General features: G+C 39.7%; 2 protein-coding genes across 2 annotated transcripts; one reads left to right on the top strand and one right to left on the bottom strand.

Annotated features, from left to right (window-relative positions):
* The first annotated feature begins 787 nt into the window (after window positions 1-787).
* LOC122658992 (proteoglycan 4-like) lies at window positions 788-2734 on the top strand. Its single transcript, XM_043854160.1, has one exon. The coding sequence runs from the start codon at window positions 788-790 to the stop codon at window positions 2579-2581; it is 1794 nt and encodes a 597-aa protein (XP_043710095.1). The 3' UTR covers window positions 2582-2734.
* Window positions 2735-2795: 61 nt separating this feature from the next.
* LOC122658876 (tubby-like F-box protein 5) lies at window positions 2796-5174 on the bottom strand. The gene is made up of 5 exons (XM_043854017.1): window positions 5155-5174; window positions 4573-4976; window positions 4374-4461; window positions 3840-3972; window positions 2796-3754 (listed from the first exon to the last, which is right to left on the bottom strand). The coding sequence occupies exons 2-5, from the start codon at window positions 4954-4956 to the stop codon at window positions 3082-3084; spliced, it is 1278 nt and encodes a 425-aa protein (XP_043709952.1). The 5' UTR covers window positions 4957-4976; window positions 5155-5174; the 3' UTR covers window positions 2796-3081.
* Between the last annotated feature and the right edge of the window lie 5408 nt (window positions 5175-10582).

Genomic DNA, 10582 nt, shown 5'->3' with positions numbered 1-10582 from the left:
TGAGTTTTCTTTAGGCGGTCCCTAATAAGGGAATACCAAGATAAGAATCAAATGAGGAAATGTGAGAGGAGAGAGACCAAAATGATTCCTAACACGCCTTTTAATACCAAAAGTCACATTAGTTCTAAAGTAAACCCGAGATTTCACCACATTGATGGTTTAACCCCAAAAAAAATGGCAATACGGATTGAGGATACATTAAAAGATTCGAGTTTCTTGAAGAGTTACTATTTCAAGTAGAATGAAATCGTCGGCAAAAGCCATATGGAAGATAGGATCACCGTTACAAGAGATTTCAATTTCATGGATTCTTTTTTGAATCTAGGTCAAAGTTAATTGAGAAGAAAAGACCTAACACATAAAATAAATAAGATGAAAGAGGATTTCCTTGACGAATACCATGTGAAGAAATAAGAACAAAAAAAAAATCTTATTTTGAGTAAAAAAAGGAAAGAAGAGTGATATGCAAGCAAGAGAAATGTGGATTGAGTACATGGGAGGGAATGAAACCTACTGAAATAAGAGATTGGATTAGTCTAAGGAGGACACGTAAAGAATCCAAGCTTCTGTTCTACTCAAACAATAAGACTTCATCTCTACAAAAGCTAAAGATGTAAGCATTGCCTCTTCACAAATGCTAATTGGATAGACGCAACCACTGCCTTGGCCTAAAAAAGAAAGATGCCAAACTCAAAACCAAATTCAAGGTATCAGAAGCAAACCTATTTTATACCACACGTTCACTCTCAGACCACCGTAGGCAAAGTTGCTCAATTGCAAACCACTTATGGCTGAACGGACAAGCAGGCGGCGGTCCTTCCGCTTCCCGATGCCTAGGCTGATGAACCCAGCACCTACCATTACCAGACGCCCAACTGAGTCCCAACCCCCAACCACACAGGCTGCTGAAATACCAATTCAAGGATCACTGTTTCAGCGTCGAGGAAGATCCCGTTCACAACCCCACACTCCTCCTAACACGCCTGAACTCCGACCCCCCCCCTCACCATCATCTTTTGCTAAATTTCTACCATTTTGTAAGGTGCCTCCATCACCTCAATCACAGAAAACATTCCAGCCCCCATCGCCATCCCGTATATCTCAACCTCAACCAGCAGCTCAGACTGCTTCATCACCCCCATCACCACCTAGCAAGGATGTTCCATCACCATCTCATACAGCCTCCCAGCCTCCATCTCCATCCCATACTGCTCCTCAACAAACTCTTAGAACAATCCCACTATCCCCATCTCCATCTCGCATAGCCCCTGTGGAACAACCAAAGGCTCAAGCTGCCTCCCAGCCCTCATCACCTACCCAACAAGCACCAATATCACTACCAACAACTCAAGCCAACTCCCATCCGTCAATGCCATCTCAAAAAGCCTCTCAGCCCCCATCCCCATTAACGTTATCCTCTGCCCAAGATGAGCCAGTATTGCCTCAGCCACCATCCCAAAAACCACCACCTTTGGTAGAAACCTCATCTAAACCTGCCTCTACCTCCCAAATCAAAAACCAAATAAGAGCTACAACTAAGTCAAATGAGGCTGTAAAATACCCATCCCAAGCATTAGACCAAGTTGTGGCAGGTACATCCTCTTCCAGAGAAGTTCGAGAGACACCTTTCCTGCAACAGACATCTCCAAAAGCAGAAGAAACCAAAGCAGAACAGAAAACAAGCCTAGAACCAAAGAGAGCGGAAAAGCCCAAACCCTCAGCTGACGAGGAACCAAAGCAAAGGACAATCACAGAACTCATTAGCGTGGCTTCAGGATTGAGAACAAAAACAAAAGGGCAGCCAAATATCACACCTCAAGATGGAAAAAAGAAGCTGGAGAAGCAAGCAGCTCTAGAAGGAAAGCAAACCACAGAAACTGGTTCTAAAGACAGAGAGAGCAAAGTGGTTACTGCATACCCAAAAGAAAGGAGTATGGGCAGTGAATCTCGCCCAGAATCGACAATATTTCTTGGTGACCAAGGCATTTTGCAAAGAGAGATCAGGGACGACATTTCAAAGTTAGTCAACAAACTGGCCATGGGAGATCCAAAACAGGCAATAGATGGAAATCAAGCAACTGTTATAACCCTGGCTGGAGAAAATAGAGGAGCTGTCATGCACGTAGGAACTGAGTCAGCAAAAGGAGAAGGATCAGTTCACATTCATAGGGGCTATAAACTCAATCAGTACGACAATGCCGAGACAACCACAGATGAAGAAGGTAGCTCTCAGAGGAGGATGGAGAATCCAAAGACGGGAGAAGACACGACAACCTCAGCATACATTAATAGCAATGTGCAGAGTATCAATAATTCAATTATTTTAAGCAGTTCCTGTAGCGAAAGAAATCCTGGAGTTCACTTAATTTTCTCTCACAATACGAAAGACAAAAGTGAGAGTACTGAAATAACCCCAGCTCAGAAGCTCACTCACGAGCCAATAGTCAGAAGACGGTGCCTCAGAGCCCTTTTCTTGGAATCCAGTGACACCGACCCAAACAACCTTGAAAAGCCACGCCGTCATGGTTGCCGCTACAGCTGTGAGAAGAAACAGGACAAAGACAAGCAAACTGAAGTATAGGTACATGAATAATGATAATTTTCATAGTCCGAAGTATGCTAACATCCTTCCTCTTTGGCATGTATTATCTTGTTTCCATCAGTTGTGGCTTGTGTGGAGCACAAGAGGTGTATTGGTTGCATGTATTGAACTCTCTTTGAACATTTAGATCTATTTCAACAAGGTCTACAATGGTATACCACAAAAAAGACAGCCTAGTGCAATTAAATGGGTATAACCAAATTTATGCAAAATTAAATATCAAATAATTTGGTAGTGATAGAGTACAAAACTTCAGAAAGAGCATTACAGTATAACTCCCATCCACAGATTAAATAGGACTGAAGCTTAGAAGGCTTGCTTTGTGGGCACTCTCCCACCAACAGGTCAACTAATTCATGCACAGCTAAGAGACTCAGTGATGATTAACAGGAGATATTAATGAGCCTTCATTTGAAAATATTTACAACTGACTTTCTATGGAAATGAGCCATAACAAGGATCAGTAACAGAAAAGGATGTCATTCACAGGCTGGTTTGGTGTCAAAGCTGCTAAGGCAGATTGCAAAGGCTTGGAAGGCAGAGAGTGGATAACGGTAATCCATGGTAAATATATCCTTGCCTATCTTTCCAAACTGCAGCATTACCTTTTCTTGCTCTGCCACTGAAACTTGGTGAGAAGGCTCTACAGCTGCCACAAGCTGGAAGTTCTTAACTGAGGCCACAGTAACACGTCCCCTAAAATTTAGGCACCAACACTGCAGCTGCTCGTGCCATCTAGGCGCTTTGTTCTTTAGAACAAGTGGTTCCCCTGTACCATGGACTAAAGAGGGTTGCTCTGAAAGGCTCATTGAGCTGAAATCAACAACTGGATCCTTGGGTTTAGAAACCGATAAGAAAGAAAATGGCTCCTCAAGGGAGTGTGGGAATTCAGTTGGTGTTGGAGCAGATCCCCCTTCTTGAATTGCAGAAACAGGGATGGAATGCATGGAGCATTGCATCCTCCTTGGGCCTCTAGTGCGAAGAACATTAAGCTCGTAGGAGATTGTGGCTACACCATAGTTACCAGCAGGGACTCTTGGTGACACTTGCTTAGCATGAATTCTTCGATTGGGCCTGCTATTTAATTGGCCTGCAGCGTCATATGGTGGCTGGCTATCATAAACGGTGAACCTGGTCCCTAAAAAATTTGACCTGGAAATGTATGTATATTAATTATTGGGATCATGATGGAAGAATGCAGCACTCAAGAATTGCAAAAATTATAAATCAAACTTGCCTCAGTTTTCCAACATATGTATTGCTTGCACGGGAGAAATCATTTGCATCCAAGGATATCACAAAATCTGTGCTTGTTGCCCTTCTGGTCTTCCTTGCTGCAAACAACAATTTTCCATTCTCCCCCAACATAGCTGATTTTCATTCAAATCATCAAAAACATACACTGTTAGATGACCAGTGGCATTTTCATCAGAACAAAGAATTTTGAAAGTTCTGCAAAATCAAACGTTGGAACTTGGAACCATCATATCACAGTTCCTGGACTCCAGGAAAATATTAAACTCCAAGATGAAGGTGTCTCAATATTTAACAGGAAGTGCAAAATGCATCTTTAGGGTTAGCAACTCCCTCTCTTTCCCTCTTTCTATATGTAGCAAGTGCCTAGGTAATCCTTTCGTTAATATCTAGAATTTTTAATGAGCACTTCAAACTCCAATCACATGCGACTATCTAATAAACGGAGAAGTAAACATAACAAAGTAAACGCTGCAGGCCCATGCAATAAATGGAAATAATTTGTGAGAATACCAACCAGGGGTCAGACCAAGATACAACCGATATGTAGAAGTTGCTCTCTCCCTTCTTATGAAGCACTGCATCGGAGAATCACGCGGGCCCGGCTACCAAAGTTTAAGAAATAAAATCAGCAAGGAATCGGGACAACAGAAATGAAACCGAGAAAGTAAAACCAGGAAGGATAGAGCCGTAGAAGATAAGTAAACAAAACTCACCTGTTTCAAAGATATAGGAAATGTGAGCCTCCCACTTTTTTCTGGTGTCTTCACAACCTCTTTTGTAATCTCTCTCCATGACCTGCAAACAGAGGCACAAGCAACCACATGCCTCCGCGCAGGCCACGTTGTCTCGCTCGCCTCTAGCCTCTGAATGACATCCAGAAGCAGCTCCGGCGGCAGGTTCGCCCAACGGCTCTGTTGAAGGGATTCAGCAGGAAAACAAGAACCATTAGAGCTGACGTGCAATTTGGTACGACCGTCAGAGTTGATGTGCGATCTAGTGCGGCTGTGTGAATGCTTCCCTTCTATCCGTTTCCGCGACAAGTTCCCAATCCCATCTCTCATCTCTTTCAGCTCCCGAACAATACTTTTGAACGACATTGGAACCGCACTGATTGTTCCTTTAAATATTCCAAACCGAAAATTAAAACTAAACAAGTAAATAAATAGATTAGGTAAAAATAAAGCTATAGATGAGATATGGCAGATCTAGGAGAGGAAACTGCCGCACAAGAATCACATAAGCTGAATTTTGATTAAAAGAAAAAGATTTAAGTTTTCATTTCCCTTAAGACTTACCTGGTGGCGATATGACTATCGTCTGAAATCTCAACGAGAATCCGAAGTTTCAAACTTAATGGAGAAATCAGATGGAGTAGAAAACGAGAACAATTCCATGCCCTGCAAAGCCAGTCATCAAACAGAGTTCGTGCATTCAAAAGAATGGCATTAATGCGAGATCTACGTTACGTTTCCCTTCTTCAGCTATCATGAGGAAAAAGCAACCCCTTTCTCATTCCCTGCTTCTCTTGTCTACATCCTATGAAAATGTTACCGTCGAAAGGTAACGGAGCCTCTAGAAGTGAATGCCGCACAATGTCGTCGGAAATCTACCTCAAATATTCGCTATTCAAGAAATCCTTTAAGTGAAAAAGATATTTCCACAATCAATGAAAATTTTCGATAAACTCAAATCACTGAAATGCAGGTCCAACAACCAAAAACAGATTTCTGATCCACCGATAATTCCAATCTCAATGATTTACTTGAACCGAATCCCCAGTGAGAAACTCAAAATGTAGTACACGAGAAACCCCAAGAGGAAAAAAAATTCTTCCCTTGTCTCCCCGTTGAGAGTGCAGGAAAAGCGCCTGACGTCGAAATCAAAGATGGCGTCACAAAACAACTACTTTCTCCTTCTTCACAACAGAGGACAGGCGAATCCAAAAGTTCCGGATCAGAGAAGAGAGATCAAAGCATTCAACGTCCAGAGTAGTGAAAGAAAAAAAAGAAAAACAAATTTTTTTCAGATCGAAAAAACACGGTCAAAAGTAACTCAAGAAGGACCAACCGTGTCTTCCGCTTTGCTTTCTCTCTGTCGTTGTTTTCAAAACCCTAATCCATGTAAGGAAGGCCGGCCGGCAACCACCAGAACCAGCAGCAGCGCGCTTCCTTCACCACCGCTGCCGCCACTATACCAAACGCCTCAACTCAGATCCCCAACCTCCCTTTCTTCCACCCTCCTTAAACCTCTCCCTCCTATATAATTATTTCAGTTCCCCCTTTTTAATTTCTTTTTAATTAAAATTGAAATTCATGGTTTTTCCTTATTTTTCTGCATTTTCCTAACCCCGACGGTCAAGCCTTTGCCACCGTGGCAGTTTTGTCCAAGAGATTCCTTCTTGGAAGTTTTTTTTTTTTTTTTGATAAATTCTTGAAAGTGGGATTTGGTTGATCTCTATTTATGGTAGGCTTTTGTTATCCCAACCTTTTTTTAAATGTTCAGAGGGAAGAAACCACTTTTCTTTTCTGAATTATTTTTTTATTTATTTTAAAAAATAAAAAGGATAAAATTAATAATAGAGTAAGGGAGTTAAAAGGAATTAAAAAAAAAAGATAAAGATAACATTTTGGACACGAGGCTTGGCCTCTTTAATGAAGCCAAACACTGACAGCTTTTTAATTCCTTTTTCTCTTTCAGTTCAGCTGTAGGAAAACTGGAATTATTGTTTTCGCTCGGTTGTTCCTGGTTGGAGTTTCGAGTTTGGACACAGGGAAAAGCGGTTAAACAAAAAAAAAAGGGTAAAACCGTAAAAAAACAGCCCTATTCGGATAAAGGTTGTCTTCATGGCCTCAAGTATCTACCTTTCTGGCACTCCCTATTTTGTAGATTTGTTGTAAATATTAATTTTTTTCAAACTTTTATGTTAAATAACAAAATTGTTTCTATGATGAAATTATAGTTGGAAATAGTTGGAAAATAAGGTTTTTTTTATTCAAGTAGTCATATTTAAAATCTAGTGACTTGGACGAGTCAAACTGGTTAATCATGTTTTTTTATTAATATATTTTCTTATTTTTCTTGTTCGAATGAGTAGGGATTGAAGCTATGGTTAGTTGGTTCCTCTATGGATGAGAAAAAAAAAAGGACTAATATTGAAGACAACGAAAAAAATATTTTAGGGTTTTGTTTAACTGTAGGCTGCATTTATGATCTATGAATAAATTACTTAAAAAAAAAAAAAAAAAACCAGACTCCATGAATTTCACATAATTTGGGCAAAAACACTGAATCAATATAAATTCAAAAGGACTTGGACCTGGTCTAGTCATTTCTTAACTATGAACAAATCTTCATGACTTTTGATTAGGTTTCATTGTTTTTTTTCCACTCGATTTGGGTGTCTCACCCGGTCAAAACCTGATTTTTCAACTATGACTTGAAATACAAGACTTTGAATTTTGGATGAAAGGTGCGTTGACTAGCCACATTAGGAAACCAATTGACATGAAGTAGGTTTACATAGTCTCTGCAAACGAAGAAACCTTTACCTTAAAAAAAGATTGTCTTCTAACTTTCATTCTTTCCAAGGTGCGAGTGTAAGTCCACAAATGGATTAGTAGAGTGTTTGAGCAAATCATTTCGTAGTGCTAGCATTTCTTTTGTTTCAAGATACAGGTCATATGGTTGAAATAGGTCCCAAACTTAGACATATGTGTAATCAAAAGGTCTAAGTATACTTAGCCAATGGTTTTTTTGGCCAAATAAGCCCTCCATAGAGTTCAAATGATGGATTGTATCTCCAGTCAGTGTTAACCAACCAATCTACCCTTTAGTTTATTTGGTTCTGTAACTATTATGAAGCAGCCTAGACATTATATCTAATCGGCTCATATTTTAGCTTATCAAGTTAGGACTAGGAAACTCTCACCAATCAATATTCAGGATATTGTACTATTTTTGGATTATTAATTAATTTTCCGCTTCTCATTGGAAAAAAAAACCAATTTACCCTTTGGTAATGTTTATCCAAACATAATGCATCAACACATCTAGGCCCGAAGGTTCTGATCTAAACAATTTAATCACTTAGCCAATTTACCTTGAAAATTTTTTGAGGCTTCATTTGATTGTAAGTAAAGCGAAAGCAAGGGAAGCGAAATCAATTTAAGGAAAATTAATAAATAAAAGCTTTTGGCAAAACTTTTATAATATAATGATTGTTTAGCTACCTTGAACTCTCACTAACTATATATGATGATCATATTTTGCAAATGAAATCTTTATTTTCTTTTTTTAAAACTATAAAATTTGATTGCAAAATGTAGTAAAATTTAATGACGAAAATCGAAATACGTTGGTGTTAGCTATATAATCATAGTAGGTGATGATTACAAAAGGTTTCCATTTTAGTTTTGATTTAATTTAATCTTTTTTCTTCTATTTTCCTTATAGTAAAAGGAGTAAGGACCATAATATTGAACTTTTTCTATTGATGGTGTGGATATTCGACTTAATGAGGGTCGCACCACTCTGATTGTTTCCTTCATTCCAGTGGTCTTCTAAAACACTTTCTCAAAAGATTCCGTCTCTTGCCTCTCCAATCCTTTGTCTGAGTTTATTCTCGTTCTCAACATTTGGGAGTCGACTTTTATTTTTTTTTTGTTAGTAAATGTTATTGTGAGCATGTAGGATTTTTGAAATCAAGGGTGTCAAATGGGATGGTTCTAGGTAATCACAACGGTTCCTTATCGGTTCCAATCTCATGAGGGTTTAATCCCATGATTGGGACATATACAAAATGGTCATGAAATTGGAATCCGGTCTCATAATAGTGGAACGGTGTGGTTCCGATTACTTAACGGTTTTGGGAACTCAAAGTTTCAAAAACTCAAATAAGTTATAATATTAAGTACTAACAAACCCTAAATAAGAAAATATGTATCTTAGACGGGTTCTAATAGTTTCGATTCCAACCGGTTCCTTATTGATCTTGTAATTCGGGATCCGACAGTAAAGCATCCCAGAATTATCCCTCCACATTTAATAATCGATCACAAAATCAGCTCACATAACTGTTCTATTTAATATTGAGCCGAATAGGTTTTAGGTTTTAACGGGTCAATTCCAAGACAGTTCCCTGTTCTTAAGAACATGCTTTATGGACAACCAATTTGAATGCACTAGGGTTTGAAAGTAATTACTTTGAGAGAGGGGGGAATCTAGCTCTGAAAGGGGTTTTCTACTTCGGCAATCTAGAGGGTATCCCTAGATTAGTTCTCAAGTTATACGACATGGCACATTGGGTATGACTAAAATTTTGTAGACAAGTAAACCCCCTAGGTGTTCCACTCAAATCAAATTTAAGCTCAATCAAAGTTTGTTAAGTGACAATTAAAACATTGAGAATTTAGGGTTCACAAAAGAGTGTAAGAGAATGCATGAAACTACGTGAAGAATTACATGATAATTTTTTAAAGTTTGAAATATGAAATTTGACATGTCACCAATCTAGACCATTACTTAATAAATCCATATGATCGAAATTGCTACATCACCTTCCACATAGCAAGAATAAAGTGTTGGTCTGGATAACCTTTAGCCTTTTGGTTATTGGATTTTCTAAATTTCTTGTTGTTTTTTTTTTTTTTGGTAAAGGGGGAATTTATTTAGCAGGGGAACGGTTACAAGCCGAGGCTTCTTCATGGCAAAGATGAAGAAGCCAAGGAGTGGAATCAGGCCATATAGTCCTTAACCGAGAGAAAAGGCCTTTCCGGACTAGAGTATCGGCTAAGCCATTAACAACTCTAAAAACATGCACAAAGGAGCATAGAATAGGGGGAGCACACAAGAGCTTAATATCCTTGACAGGTGTAGAAATCTCAGGCTGAGAGATAGCTCGAATAACTTCAGCCGAATCAGATTCAATGACCAAGCGATGGTGTCCCCTCTGAAGAGCAAACAACACAGCAGACCTGATAGCTTCTGCTTCTCCACCAAGGATCGACGACATGAAGTAGTGATCAGACACTGCAAAGACCATAGCACCTAGATAATCTCTCCCAACGAAGCCTAAGCCACCACTGGGCTTACCCTCAACAAAGGAAACATCCATGTTAATTTTAATGAAGCCTGGTGGAGGTGGAGACCATTGTGGATGCGGCTGGGTAGTAGAAACTGAGCAATTCCCCTGGGGCTCCTTGGAAATGGAATTTTGAAGATTCCAGAACTCTAAGTGGTGGGTACTAACTAGGGTTGCAACAGAGTTGGGTTGGGTCGGGTCGGGTCAGGTTTTATAAAACCCTAGCCCAACCCTGAGTCCCCTTAGCTGGGCCCAGGTCCGGCCCGACATTGACTCAGGGCTTGAAAAATCCAACCATGACCCGACCCCTCAGGGATGGGCCAGGCTGACCTTGATTGGCCCTAATCATGGGGAGAGGTAAGGGAAATGCATGGGCTAGACTGGGTCGGGGAGAAAATTATCAATTTTAGGTAAAATAACACTATAATAAAATGTTTATAGAGTAAATTACTCCCCCGTCCCTCGATTATGCTCTAATGACAAACCCCTCCCCTGGGTATTGAGTAATAACTCTCCCCTCACCTGCATTAACAAGATTCTATCAACCGTACCCATTCCGTAAAAAATGGTTGTTAAGTGATGGGAAAAAACTATATTACCCTTTCACAGTTTGTCTTAAAACATTCTAACTTCTGTCTCCTTGC

The sequence above is a fragment of the Telopea speciosissima genome, chromosome 4, assembly GCF_018873765.1.
Source record: "Telopea speciosissima isolate NSW1024214 ecotype Mountain lineage chromosome 4, Tspe_v1, whole genome shotgun sequence".
Classification (NCBI taxonomy): Eukaryota; Viridiplantae; Streptophyta; class Magnoliopsida; order Proteales; family Proteaceae; genus Telopea; species Telopea speciosissima.
The sequence above is the reverse complement of the archived record's forward strand: the minus strand, read 5'-3'. Positions and strand labels throughout refer to the sequence as shown.